Source organism: Durio zibethinus, chromosome 15 (assembly GCF_047325235.1).
Source record: "Durio zibethinus cultivar Kanyao isolate XHJ-2024 chromosome 15, ASM4732523v1, whole genome shotgun sequence".
NCBI classification, from domain to species: domain Eukaryota; kingdom Viridiplantae; phylum Streptophyta; class Magnoliopsida; order Malvales; family Malvaceae; genus Durio; species Durio zibethinus.
The window spans coordinates 21,096,805-21,112,204 of NC_143176.1; the positions used below are offsets into that span (position 1 = coordinate 21,096,805).

Sequence of the window (15,400 nt, forward strand, 5' to 3'; positions counted from 1 at the left end):
GGGATATGAGATTAAAAGTAAAAGCTAAGTAACAAATACAAGAAGGTTTTGTATAAATGAAATTTGCTGTAAAAAATGATCCTGTATACGAATGTAATTTACACCACTGCCAATAAAGCAAACCCCTAAAATCTGTAATTTTTCATGGCTGATGAAGACACACTCGAAAGAAAAACAGTGCCATGAAAATAACCTACAATTGTATTGCACACTGAGCAGCCAGCCACAAGCTGGCTGCAAATCAAATAATAAATCATGGTTCTGCAGATTGCTATAAATCACAAACAGGTGAGAAAATATACAATGAAATCAAGAATGTTATTTCCAGAGCCCTTGCAGTATATGCTATGAAAATAGAAGACCGGCAAGCACAATTATACGTAGAAGTAAAGCTATCATGCTCGGTGATTGATACCGTGATGAACCATCGTTGCTCATTTGCCCCGCATCGACAAATTCAGTTCCTGTGTTAACTTTTGCAGTGACATTGACTGACATTGAACCTAATCACATACACAAGGGAGCAGATTCAGTGTTTGATGTAAACTCAATGATATCAAGGCTATTCGTAACGTTATTCCTTATAAAAAAAAGCAAAAATCATAGCCTTTGATTATCGTAACATCAAAATATTTTCTCGTATTTGGTGCTAAAAAATGGCTTACTTTTAACACATAAAGATCAGTTTCAATTGGCATATATTAAATCTGTTTCACCATTATGGTGAAAGTGCCGGCTTACAGGACTGAGGAGATCGTTGCACTGTAAGATTATTAACAAAATCTATTGTAATGTGGAATCCTAAGGCTCATTTTGACAGGGTAATTTACACTTACAGTCATAGTTGGTCCATCCAATCCGTTGATTTACCAGATCATAAACAACGATTTTGTCTTTTAAAACAAGATCTGCAAAAAAGGAAGATAGTGAAACTTTTATCTGGCTTGCTGCTTTCTCCACGGAGGCAAAAACCATCCAGATCAGTGATCAAAAAGCACTAATATTTTATGAAAATTACAAACTTTAGAGGGGACCCAAAATTCATGAAGTCCAAACTAAGTACATTCCAATCAATCAAAACATTCTGTTCAGTGAAAATACCTCCTAAAATTGTTATCTTTTGACCCTGAATTTTCTGAAAGCCAATGCACCAAACTGTAACACCACCCTGTAAAAATCAAAGCAGATCATTCCATTCAGAAATTTGGGATATGAAATAAAAACATGATGCAGAAACAAGGAACTTCATTCAGATTAGAATTAAATTTTAAAGCCTGTTTCAATATGCTTCCACTTTGCAATTGAAACATTGGCTAATGATTAGACAGAAGCAGTAAATAAAGGGAAGAAAATTCGACAGATCCTCAACAATATAGTAGAAAGAGAAGAAGATAAAAGTAGATGGAAATCTATGTATGCATGTCAAAAGCTTTAAAAGACTCACATTAGAATTCTGCTGTACAAGATAGTCCTGAGGATTTAAAATCATGGATGCACCGGCAAAGTTCAGACTAACTTGAGGGAATATGTCAGTGATACTGAACAGAATGTTAACACAATTTCAGTTACAATCATCTTAGAAGATTGAACACTCTTGTTGAAAACAAAATGAAATAATATGTGTGAAGTCAACCTGGAGGTCATCTGGTAGCATTGATTTCCATTGGAAACATAAGGGCTCGCAGTTTGGGAAACAGTGTTTGTGATCTGCACAACAAGAGAATAATTTAAATGATTTAACGCATCCTTCACAATCATACTGTAATTGTGTTTCATTAAACAAAAAGAAGCTTAGCAGGTAATAAGCATATTGCTGATGAATCTCCTTAATAATGTCCAAGTATCAGTAAAACCTAGCTCAATACTTACAGCATTGACAAAAGCATCATAAGCTTCATCAGCTAGGTATGCCAAAGTTGTTCCAGAATCAACTATTGTTCCTTGGTTGTTTGATGTTGAAAACACTGACGGGTTAATTGATAAAACTTTTCCGCCAACAGAAATGCTCAGCAGATTAAGATTATAGTGAGGCCTGAAATTTGTATGTGCAAGAATGGTTAAGCAAATTGCCATCGGGCCTTATATATTCCAACTGTAAAGCATATACCATCAAGCAAGCAGAAAGAAGATTCTTTTTCCTTTTTTTAATTCTCTTGACAGTCTCATTAAGGGGGATTTCAACTTGGTGACTATTTTGGAGGGGAGTCTATTATCGAGGCAATGCTTCAGCCAAAGAAAGAACATTAATATTTAAAATATAAGAATCAGCTGAAACTTAAATGATTATCTGTAACATAGCGAAGAAGCCTCCAAATAAGACAAGTCTAAATTGGTGTGCCTGATAGGTGACATAAACATGCTACATAATACAAATTGCAAAGGAAAAAAAAAGGGGTTACATCCATCAAATGAGATTCACTAGCAGAAAGAAATCGCTTATATCTAATCTACGGGAGATAGGGGATTATAAATCTCTGAAGGTTAGAGCTTTATACCATCTCTGGAAATTTAAAAAATGTAGCTACTTTTATTATTAAGACTGATTATGAAAGCCAAAGCCAATTCAAATTATGAAATAACTGCTGTATTAATCTTCTTCTTCAATTATACCTACTCTATTCATGCCATGTATCATTAGAACTGAGAGATATTTTTAAATCACATTTGAAAATGTATTATAAATATTGAGGAAAGCTGCATATAATAAAAATAACAAAGTTCAAATGACAGTCTGTTTCAACCAAATAATGGAAGAAATTATGATCAGAACATAGTACCACTATGTGTCACACCATAGGCACAAAGGTTCTTTTGTTTTATAAATAATAAGGAACACTACCCGTCGAAAATCAAAATCAAAAGCAAGTGTAATTGACTAAAAAATGAGCGATTGAAGATAGAACAAATTCTGGCTTGAGGTGCAGTTTATTTTAGTGATGCTTTTTCCTCCTAACCTTTCAAAGATTACAAAGTGCTTACAGTTATAAATTAAGAAAATGACAATTTCAAAACCAGGAACAGGCAAAAAGTTCAATTCTGTAAACAATTTAATAAAGCATAATAAAAAGAAATAGCTAACCAGGATCACAAACAGAAACGATAGATAAAAAAGAGAGCTGCTAAAATGAGATAAAATTCCTAACAAAAAAGAACATACTGTGATGGGACAAGTGGAGTGTAAACCATATTCGGCTCCAAAATCTCTCCAAAAACAAGTATACCTCCACCACCATTATTTCCTTTTAAGCAGTGGGAAAACACTCTAGGTGTTATTCCCTGCGATGAAAGTTGTGAGATTACAGACAAACTCTGTTGCCCAAACCCAAAGATTCCATCAACCGCTCTGTCTGACTTTGTCAAGTCTCCAGTCTGTACCGTACTACACCTGTTTCACAATCCACAACTTAAGCCAATAAATTCCACTTTATAAGCAAACAAATTCGAAAAAACATGATTAGTATCATAACATTGAAGAATTCTACATAGCTCACCCAAACATAATAGGAGCTGTAGAGTTAGCAGTCATAGATCCGTCAAGTATTGTATCAAAATGCAACAAATCCGATACATAATATCCCGATGTTCCGCTACCATCACCATACTGAAATGAATAACTGCATTGATTGCTCTGACCTGAACAGCTAGAATCTGATGTTTGAACACCTGCTTTACATCTCTTGTCTGAACATGAGACTAATGAAGATGTTGATGAGCTTTTAGGATCATACAAAGTAAGTTGAATCTGTAAGAAAATCATAATAGCTCAAGTCTTTTTGTTTCAATCAATTACCAAAATAATAAAAAAAAAGGAATATAAACAAATATAAGGAAAAGCGAATTTTACTTTAAGTCCACTAGATTGAGGACAACCATTGCAGGAATTGCAACCTATCCATAAAACATCACTTCCAGTATCAATCTGTACATAGAAATCCCTCGGAGGAGAACCTAATTGTAATTGGGTATAATATAGCCTAAAAACAAATAAAAAATAAATCAGTCAAACTAAGAAGAGAGAGAAGGATAGAGGAAACAAAAGCCAAAGCAAAGGAAAATCAAAGAGAAAGAGAAGGAAATGGTGAACAGAGAAAGAAGGTAATAAGAATGATAATTTTATTTATAAATATCAAATTCCAAAAAACAAAACCCATCAAAAAATTAAACTTTTCAATCTAAATTTAGAAACCAATGATCCAAAAAACCAAGCCTAAACTCGAAAAAGATTAAAAATTGTGATTCGAACTTATTTACCCAACAAGAAACGGATCATATGTGCCTTGAAGAGAAAAATCCACGACACCAACGGAGGACTGCAGCAACCTTCCATGCCTGACTCTATCACGTTCTCTGAGTCGACTCAGGTCGAGTTCCTGACTCGCCAGAGGAATCCTTCTCTCCAGATTCAAAGTCGCTGGAAAACCATCCATAACCACCGCAGCCTCCAAAACCAAGACCATTACCATAATACAGGCGGGAAAAACCGCCGCCATTTCCTCTCTCTTACACAAACTTTGTAGCACTATCCATTTTCCTTTATTTCTCTCTAAAATAAAGACGGGAAATTTAGAAGAAAATCAAAGAAGGTGAAAAGAAGGGTAATTGGCTTTGGAAAAAAAATACTAAAAAACAAGAGAATTTAAAGACAAAATCTTAGAAAGAACGAGTTTTGGTTAAAGAAACACAACACGACAAACAGTTTTGAGCAAGACATGGACCACGGTTCGTTGCATATTTATACTTACCCCGACTTAACTCAGTCCGTTTGTGCATTATCAACTAACATTTGATAAATTATTTTATGTAATAATTTTTTATTTAAAAATATTTACAATAATTTTTTATTATAATTTTTTTTAAAAATATTTTATTTCTTTTACATTCATGTTCGATGAGCTAACATCATATGTGTATTTCATACGCTTTTATGCATTTTCTTTTTTATATAAATAAAATGAGGTTTATATAAGGTAAAGAATCCTCTAGTAAGATATGATGTGGTCGCATTTGTATTAGTATTATATATTTATTGTATAGTAATTGTACTCATTTATAAGAAAAAAAATAATATTGTAATGTTATATAAAATTTAAATTTTTTTGGTCAATGTTTTCGAACGTTTCAAAGTTATATCTATTTTATTAACATAAGATAAATAAATAAATATTTATTTACTCGTTCAATTTAGTATATAAATAATTTATTTTAATTTGTAAGTTATTGATTTTAATGTATTTAATATTAAAATTTAAATTTTTTTATAAAATTAAATTTTCATTATTTTTAATATCAAAAAATAAAAAATAAAAGTTTTAGACTAAAAAAAAAAGACATAATTTTAATATATCTCAAAAAGGAAAGATTGACAAAAAAAAAATAGATAGAGGGAGCATTTTTATTTTATTAAAAATTAAATTCATATAGTTAAAAATATCTTCATTTAATTACCAATTTGCTTTACTTTAACCAAAGTATAAAGCTTAAAAATCTTGTGGTCCATCAGCCGAAAAAAAGGACTTTAGGTTTGGCTTAAAACAGTAGTGATTTCAGATGTCTGCTAACTTGATATGTAATTGAATTAACTTCAAAGCTTGTGTAAGGAAGAACTAGTTCTAGAAAAAGTCAAAAAGCAACTGTCTTTTGAAAAATAGTTGCCCAAGATTATGACTCATAAAAGCTTTGTAAAATCGCAATACAACAATCATAAGGAAGTGAATTCACTATTAAATGAAGGAGAAATTGAACTATCATTCTTCATTGGCCCTACCAATTCGACTTCTTTTCCATACAATTTGTGAAGCTATTTTCCTTAAGATTTAGGGATGATTTGATAGCGTGGTAAAAATTGAGAAAAATTGTCAGGTTGAGTAAAATTTGGTTATAACAAAAAAAAAAATGATAAAAACCAAAATTTCGAGGAAAAATAAGTTGGGTAATTTAAATTATATGAATATTTCGATTATTATTTTGGTTTAAATGATTAAATTAATCAATTTTTGATTTTAAAATATTTAAATTGAATAAATTAAAATACTCAACTTAATATAAAATAAATAATTAAAAAATAATATAATATAAGTATATTGAATAATATGAAACAAAAACTATTTGATTTTTATATATATAAGTTAATTTAATTTTTATAATAAATTAAATTAATTTTATCAATTATTTGATTTTTATAATTAACTTAATCGAATCGACTGTTTGTTCAACTTTAAATAAAAATTGATGTAAATAATTAAAATTTAAGATTTGAATCTTTAAAGTTTGTTATTGGTAAATAATTTATAAGTTCAAAATATTTATAAATTTTCTTGTAAATTGATGATTTATTTTGATTTTAGAGATGAGATATACTTTTTTTAATTTTTATTGACAAAAAAAAAAATTCTCATTGTATCACGGTTATAATGCATTAGGATTGAATCCGTCGTACTGTCAAATGCAATTTCTAAGAGAAAAAAAAAAAAAAAAAAAACCTCAAAGCCCGCCTCTCATTAAAAAAGGTTAAAACTCTTTCAAAGTTGTTTCCTATTAAAAAACTTTATTTTAATGTAAACATGAGAGTTAAAAAAAAAATCCAATTTCGGATGAATTTTATTTTAATGAAACAACGGGTCAAAGTAACGGTCCGTCACTCGGTTTAATGGTACATGTATCTGTTCTCATACTATACCTATCTGACTATTACTATTATTGAGTGGTACCAATCTAATTATTATTAAATTAAATTTAAGTTTTCAAATATGATGATATCATTCTTCGTTGAATTTGTCAGTTTGAAAAATTTTTATGTAAATTTCGAACACCATCAAAGAACCGGGTCCAAAGGATATATCTAGAAGGAAGATTTTGCAAAATAAAATATTATTTATTTATATAGTCAATGAGCTAGATATATTTATGCCTGCCATTTGCTACAAAATCCCATATACGAATTGTTAAGACTAGAAAAATGTGTGACTCATCGAAAGTGAAAAATATTTATTTTCAATTGTAAATTTTTTATTTTCACTAATAAAATTTTAGATCAAATTTTATATTCCTCTCAACCAAATGAAATTCATTGTCAAAATTAAAGTTGTAATCGAGTCGATACAATGAAAAGTTCGAGCTTGAGCTTGACTCATAATTCGGAGTTCGATATTTGGTTCGAATTCGATCGAATTTTATATTTCAAGATTGAACTTGATTCGTGATCGAATTCGAGATATTCGAACTCGTTCGATTCGTGATCGAATTCGAGCTATTCGAATTCGCTCGATTAAGCTCAATTAATATGTAAAAATAAGCTCGATTCATATATTCAACAAGAATTCAATTATTTTTTGCTCGAATTCGGATTCGAAATATTTTATTAATTAAAATAATAAAAATATATTTAAATATAAAAATTCGATTAGGCTCGCGAGTCAAATATAAGAATATTTGAATTCGACTCGATTGATAAGTCGAATTACTCGAGCTCGAGCTCGATTCGATAATAATCGAACCGAATTTGAGTTTTCTTCAAATCGAACCCGAATAACTTACTAGTACTAATGTATAATTTATACCTCTAGTCGCAACGAATTACTATTAATACAAAAACTATTAAATTCCATACGCTATAATACATTATGAAAATTTAGAAATTTATTTTCACGATTTTATTAGTACATAAATATAAAGAAAAAATTCTCAATTCTCAAATCATAAAAAATAAACTTATTTTAAAAATAAAAGTTTTTATAATCAGTCAACAATAGTATAATTTATTAATAAAATATTAAAAATTTTCATTTTATTAATTAAAATTAAAATTTATAAAAAAAATTACTGGTTCTACTCTTACGTATTTGTCATTTAATATCTTTCCAAAAATATATATAAAATTTTTTTATAATCAACAGTATTTGACAAAAAGGCTTTCCGACTTTGTCCAACCGTTTGCTTTTCTTTTGTTTTACCATTTTACGCTGTCCAGCTGGATGATCATTAATTTTATCAACCATCCACTGAAATTATTGCTATGACTTTGTCAAGAAATAAATTCCAGAATATTAATTTTGATTTCATAAAGTTTAGGGTTGAAGATTTTGAGCAAAGGTTATACTGTATATATACGACTTCTGTCACCAGATATAACCTGCTCTCTTGAGGTTATGTTCAACTTTCCTTGCAAGAAAAATGGCATGGAATCCTCTATTACTTACAATAAAATAAAATAAAATAGAATTCTATCTCAAGACAAAAACAATATAGGGAAAGACTGAATCAATATAAACCAACTTCTGCCTGAATTTGTTGTCTGAATCAAATATCCAAGAGAATAATAATGCATTTTATTCTAATAGTTGAGAAATTTTGGAGGCAGGATCATAAAATAAGATACAATTCATTCAACTCTACACATCAGTTAAGGGAAGAATATTATATTATACATCAGTTCCTTTGAAAAACTCGACACCAAGGTATTCTGCAACAAAATTGATGTCTCTCAAACTGTAAAATTAATTTTTCAATCCTTTTGTGCCAACAGGATTTTAGTTTTAGATTTAGCTGCTAATAGACAAGTCAAAGAATCTGCAGGGAAAACCAAAGGGATATTGTTGACAGAAGTAGCAAAATAGTATAGTCTCGTATAAGGTAGTGATGATGGTATAACTGTTTAGAATGTAAGAAATTGAAACTGCAATAAAACTAACAATAGTATAAGGAGTGCTTCTATGCTTTTCATTTTTCTTAGAAAATGAAATTGGTGAGTGGAACAAAAATATGTTTTGTTTTTGTTATCTGCTATATTTCATTGAAAACAGTGATAATATACCACAATTGTTATCAGTTTTCTGCCATTATGGATTTCCATTTGCTAAAATATAATTATCATTTTCAATAACCAAGCACATTTTAGCATTACTTTTCCATTTTCGATGAAAATGAAAATAGCAAATAGGACCATGTTCAAAACCAAGCACATCCTCATTTTCTTTTGAGCCTGGTATCCCTTCAATGTAAAAATGGGGATTAACCCAAGAATTTAGATCATACAGTATCTAGAACATGCTTGGTACGGGCTACCTATTTATTCTCCAGAAGAAGTGTCAGGCAACAAAGAAGTGATGACATTTTGTCGTTTGTTGCCAAACCAAAGCCTTGCCATCTTACTCTACCAAAATTTTCAAGCAGGAAAATATACCTTCAAACCAACAACAAAGCATATTTCAAGCTAAAGGTATCATATGAATAGTTATGTTAGGATATAAGAAACTTTGAGTACCCGGTTAGAAGATTTAGTATCTTAAATTCCTTTCAAAAGTAATAATGGTCACCAAATGAAAAAACAGTCTAACTCTGAAGAGTGTCCTTTTCTCCATCGCTAGGTTTCCTCATAAATGGAAGAAGCAGCTGTTTAATTGGACTCAAGCATAAGAGCAATGGGTCTGAAAATACACCTGATAACAGAAAAGATACTCTCATTTAGCCACAAATAATAATTTTCAAACATGAGTAGTTTGAACAAATAACTTAAGGCATAAAATCAGCCACAAGAATTCCATAACTTGAATCAGTGAATCAAGAAACAACTTGACTATAATAATGGGCTGATCTGATGCCCTTGAAGCTCAACTCGGAAGGTCATTAGTCAAACACAGCGTGGTTCTCTTTTATTCTTGTTTTATTATTATTTTGAGTAGCAGATGCATGTAAACTATCTATTCAAGCTCCAGAAAGCCAAGAACATCTGATCCACCTTGTATTCAAAAAAGTTTACCAACATTTGAATGAATCTATAAGTTAAATAGAAAAAAGCAGAGAACCTCATATAGCTGAACATTCTTGGAGTCATTAAAGGTTTCATAAAAGGCTTGCTCCAAGAATCAACCATTCGCTGCCAAGGAAAAGAGGGATTAAGTTGCAGCAGCAACAGCAACCAACAACAAGAATAACCAGAAAAAAAAATTAATTAGCAAAAAACATCACCATTTTCTTTCTTCTGTTTTTGATGTTTTCACACTTACATTTTAGCTAAAACTCTTAGCCTCTCAAGTGCACGGAGAAGCCGATATTCCCTTATTCCAAACTTTAAAAGCAATGCACCATCTAATCAACATTCTTTTTTCAAGATAATTGCTCAATGAAAGATTTATAACATCATTCGAAATATAATAAATTGATCCTAAACAAACACAGCAGAAGGAATCCATACCTGAGAGCTAGCTCTAAATGATAACCAGACTAAAGATGCTTTAGGGACGGCCAACTCGTCCACATCAACCCCATTTTCATTAAAAACAATCGGCAGCTTTAGCTTTCTACCATCAGAGTATGCCACATCCGTGTCAGGAAACTTCCTAGCCGCATTGCCAGAATTAAAATCTTATTTGCCATTGCAATCTGCAAAAAAAAAAAAAAAAAAAAGTTCCAATAAATAAAGTCTTCTAAGAAAGCAACATTACTTTGCTAGAAATCAGTTCTATTTTGGCAAATTTAATAAAATTTTAACAGATTTTTTAAATGATTTAGCATAATTCTTTTTTTAATGAATAAATGAGTTAAAACCTTACCACCATGTTGTTTTAGCTCAGACATATCAGCAAAATATCCTCTATTCATTTCATCAGCACTGCCGTAAATCAAATTAAACCAATTTTTTTATTATATTTTATCAAAAAGCACGTTAAAAGATCTAAAATTTAACTTTAGCTCAAAAAAATGGGAGAAATTGCCTTGTAAATGTCGAGGAAGCGATTAGAGGATTTTCGAGCGAAATGTTCAGGAGGAAAAGGAAAGAGCCGTTGACAAGTGGAAATCGAAGCTCTTGCTTGGTTTATCACTCGATTTACTCTCAACATTTTCGATTTTCGATTCAGATTTCTCTTCGCTTCTGAAACCCTAAACCTCTAAAATGATTAGACTTTTTTCCTCTTTTATTTTTTGCCATTTTATTTTTGTAGTGAAATATATAATGGGCCCCCGCTTAATGCCCAAAAGGCAAACAAGAAATTTCATCATTTGGGTCATTTAACGTTCAGTTGGGCCCAATTGGTTCTTTTTCTTTATGCAAGGCCCAATTGTTTAAGAGGTGAAAGAAATGAGAAGCACTAGCCTTGAATCTATTTTGTTTTAAAGCGCTAACAAAAATTATTTAAGTGAAGATTTTGAACTCCTTCAACGAAATTAGAGAGATATCACATGTTTTATTAAAATATATTTCAAATAATTAATAAATTAATATAATAAATAAGTTATAATATTCTAATTAATAGACTTAAAAAAATTTCACTTTTATTAACAACCGTATGATCTATTGATAGAATATTAAATTCTTAATTTTAATAATCAAAATTAAATTTTAATAATTTCAAATAATAAAAATAAAAATAAAAATTCCACCCAAAATTTATAAAGTAAAGTTCAAAATATTTATACAAAAGATATGTGTCACTATTTTAATCTCGTTTGTAGAGTTAAAAATTTTTTTTATTAATGTATCAAATAATTTAAGAAAAAGATTACTAAAAAATGGGGAATATGTTGCTTGATTTCCAATCCAAGCCATGCAACATCATAAATGATGGTAGCAACTGTAATCATGAGAAACTTCTAATTAAACTTTTGAAGGATATATATATATATATATATATATATGTTGTGGTAACATCAAACGATTTTAACTACATCTGTAAACAGTTTGAAATTATATGTTGAAAACCATTATAGAGTAGCCAAGTGCTTAGTTTAACCACGTTCTGACTTCTCAATCAAGAGCATAATAATATGGCAATATCAGCCAAAAAGGGAGGCAGGGTCATTCTTAATGCAGGTTCATTTATGGACTCAAAAGAGAGAGCTAAACTTAAAGTAAAATCCAAAAAGATCAAAGAAAATGTAATGGCCAAGCCTGCAAATGCACCACTGAATGTGCTTTTTATAGCTCAAATGAACAGCAATAACTGTACCTATTGGAGGGCCATCCCTTAATTCATCAAGGTTTTGAAATGAGGGAAGTGTTTCTCCATCTTCCAATCTGCCATCATCAGTATAAGAGTCATTCCATGTTTTGTTTTTGTTTATTCTTTAAACTTACTCATTTTCTTGTATCAAAGTTTTATCAGATGCTTTGCACACACTTTCTGCAGTTTCTTTTCCTTCTTTTCCTCCCTTAAGATGCCCTGACCCTAAACTTGCAAAAGGAATCAACTGAGTGGAAGTATCATAGTTGACTGGGGAACCCACTTCTGGCATATTGGATAAAATAAAGTGCCCTTATTGGCCTACCAAATGGAAACATATTAATATTTGTAGTGGTACTTCATAGGGAAGCATACCACCCAAAAGATACAAGGTTCCAACAATTGTGAGCCTTTCTCAATCTTTGTCCTGAATAAATAAATCAATTGTTAAAACTTGATTATAAAACTCTGTTTATCAAAGTGCTGACAATCTTTTCCAAACCCCCCTCACAAACACAGCCAGTGTGTTGAAATATGTAGGAGTTCTGATGTGTAACTATGGTTTGGTGGAGTACGTGTAATGAGATTTGATATGCATATTCATAATTAAAATCATCTATCATTCATGGGCTACAACTATCCTTACAGTACTGTATTTTTAATATCCAACATGCTTCTATATATATATATATAATATTATAGTTAAAATTTGGATATGGTCACTTAATTTGTTCTCATTGATAATTTTGGAGCAGCTAATATCATGATCGGACTTGGGTTCGATCTCAGAACTCAAGCAGATCAGTGTAGTACTTTGAAATCCAGCCCTCAATTATCTGAACTTCTAATTTTCGTTGCTTGATCAACCACTGTGGATCAGTTTTCATTTCTGGCAGTATATCCGAGCAATGAGATCCTGCAAAGAAGGTTTACAGGTTAATGTTAGTGCATATTTTGATGTGACAGAAACTAAAACATGTAGTCCTAGTATAATATCGTAAGAGAGAAGCTAAGTACCATTGCCTGTATAGACTGCAACAACACTATCTGATATGTTCTACAATACCCTGTGATAAGATGGAAATTGTCGTTAAGTTATGTCAAATAATTAAATGCAAATGATCTGCTAAAATCAGATAGTATACAAAGGAACATGATTCTTTTTCTGTACCCGCCGCTGCTGTAAGGATCTTTCAGGCCATTTGAGAAAATGATGTTGCTAGCAAACCTATGGAGAATCAACTTTAGATCCTGCCAATGATGGGAGAATTTAAGGGTTAGGTTTAAGGATAGATACAAGTTGTGAAGATCAATAATGTAGAGGAAATTGTCAGGATTACTGTTGGAAAATGGTTGAAAAAGAGATCAAATTAAGAAACACACATAACCTCCAGAGTAAGTTGTCACCCAATGTGGCTGAAGGTTGGACACCAAATAAGCTCTTGCACTTTGTTATGAACCTGTTTAGATTGAATGGGGCTGGTGGGAACATAGAATCATTGTTGCCACGGCCTATGGGCATCACCATCTCACTACATGTCTGTAAAGAGAGATCAAACCATGTAAAATAATTAATTTTATTTGCAATTGTACGCAATCATGGCAAAAGAAGTTTTTTTTTTTTTAATTTTCAAAACATTCAAGATAACATAGCTAAGAGTTTGAAAACTCAGTTTTTATTCTCATCTTATTCTTAAAATCAATACTGCTATGTCACAGTGAATATTATTATAACTTAAAGGCTGATATATATGAACCAGTTGCATCAACTAACATGCAGTCACCTCTCCATATATGTTTCATCGGTTGGATGATTGAATTCGTTCATGTCATAGCATGATTTATTTCCCATATAAGCAACAACACCGGCAAATATTCGGTCCAGTACATCAGTCCCTTTAGGAGCTCCATCAATGCCACCACAGACGATACTAAGGGGATAATTGGGGGGGATGATCATATTGAGCTACTTCAGAATATATTGAATCCAAGTAATCCTTAAGATCAAAAGTTCTTTTCAATTTTCTGATTAATTAAGCAGAAAAGACAGAAGCAAATATCTTGTTACTGCTTATAACATTAAACATGGCATGTTGACAATAACAGTGTCATAGTTAATTGACTTAGTCGCAGGTTTTGAATTTCATACTGAGGATTGAAAGACCATTAGACTTTGAAGCAACTTTATCAATTTCATCCCATGATTTTCGGATGGTTTCATAGCAACTTTCACTAGTGTCCGGTTCCTGTCCATTATAGAATAAGTTGAAACCATATTAAAAATGGGGGAGGGGGTGGGAGGAAAAAGGAATGTTTATACAATTTGATGTTTTACTTTGAAATCTTTGGTCACAACTGTGTAGTAACCAACTTGTGGTGCGAGGTCATCAAAGTAAAAAATTGGAGCTGAGGAGGCAAGAGCTCCAAGAGCAACATGTGGATATTTTAGCCGAAACCATGCAGCAAGCACTGCAAAATATGAAGAAAATAACTTTCGAAACATAGTCTATAGGATGAATATGGCCATAGACCAAAGAAAAATTCTGTTAACCTGTTAAATAAGATTTCTTAAGTCACTTACTTCCCCCGTATGATCCTCCAACGACAATCACCGGAGAGTTCTTCGCGAAGAATGGCAGCATAATCTGCTATAGCTTGAGCTGAGGTGAAATAACCTCGAATACTGGCATTTCTCAGAGCTATTTCCCTTGATCCGAATGGTATGGATTTTCCATGGAACCGATGCTGCGATGAATGTCACATGCAGTTTCTGAGTAAGCCTCCAAAACAGGTTCACAGGTGAGAAGAAAGGGTTAACTCTTACCTCTATATATACTAGTAAAGCCTTGAAACAAGGGGCATTATCAGTGAGGAAGCCGATACCGGATAAATCATAATCCAATGCCTATTCTGCACCAAAACCAAGACTGGTGAACAATTATTTTCACCACCCCATTACTTAGAATTGACTATGTATCTTTGTGGAAAAGTTGTGTAACTTTCCGGTTTGTAGTTGAAGTGATCAAGTGTCCGGTTGTAAAAGGTCTCAAAATCCGTAGAAACTGAAGTAGATTTGATTTTGGGTTCTCTTCGGATTGTTCTTCCTAGTGCCCCTAGCCTTGGAATGCTGAACTGTGTTCCGGATACACAGGACAAGGAAATTAATGAAAACAAAAGGAACTGATGAAATGAGTGTCTGAGGAAGTCCATGGCCTTGCCTGAGTTCGTTTCTTGTGCTATTCTAGTTCAAGATCAGCATTCTATTTATACCATAAGAGATTGGCAACTGTTAAATCAAAATGTAATGTGAAATTTATAAATAATATGTTAATTCCTAATCTGATGATCAGAATCTGGCTGGTGTTTATCCACTGATCGATTACAGTTAGATGTGGTTGACTTAATGGAAAACTGTATCCCTAATTGACAGTGACAAATGATGTATATTCATCGATACTTGATCG

The 15,400-nt window shown here is 31.6% G+C and overlaps 1 protein-coding gene and 2 pseudogenes across 2 annotated transcripts; all 3 read right to left on the minus strand.

Annotated features, from left to right (window-relative positions):
* Positions 1-25: 25 nt before the first annotated feature.
* LOC111301309 (aspartic proteinase 36-like) lies at positions 26-4,699 on the minus strand. The gene is made up of 10 exons (XM_022896895.2): positions 4,252-4,699; positions 3,845-3,974; positions 3,492-3,742; positions 3,158-3,385; positions 1,870-2,032; positions 1,634-1,707; positions 1,445-1,538; positions 1,102-1,168; positions 837-908; positions 26-503 (listed from the first exon to the last, which is right to left on the minus strand). Exons 1-10 carry the CDS (start codon positions 4,488-4,490, stop codon positions 346-348), a joined length of 1,476 nt encoding a protein of 491 aa, XP_022752630.1. The 5' UTR covers positions 4,491-4,699; the 3' UTR covers positions 26-345.
* Positions 4,700-7,938: 3,239 nt separating this feature from the next.
* On the minus strand, positions 7,939-12,228 carry LOC149514763 (uncharacterized; annotated as a pseudogene). The gene is made up of 8 exons (XR_016327949.1): positions 12,071-12,228; positions 11,929-12,010; positions 10,710-10,804; positions 10,543-10,606; positions 10,190-10,377; positions 9,801-9,871; positions 9,260-9,327; positions 7,939-9,178 (listed from the first exon to the last, which is right to left on the minus strand). The product of XR_016327949.1 is annotated as an uncharacterized LOC149514763 (transcript).
* Positions 12,229-12,697: 469 nt separating this feature from the next.
* On the minus strand, positions 12,698-15,303 carry LOC111302456 (uncharacterized; annotated as a pseudogene).
* Positions 15,304-15,400: the final 97 nt, after the last annotated feature.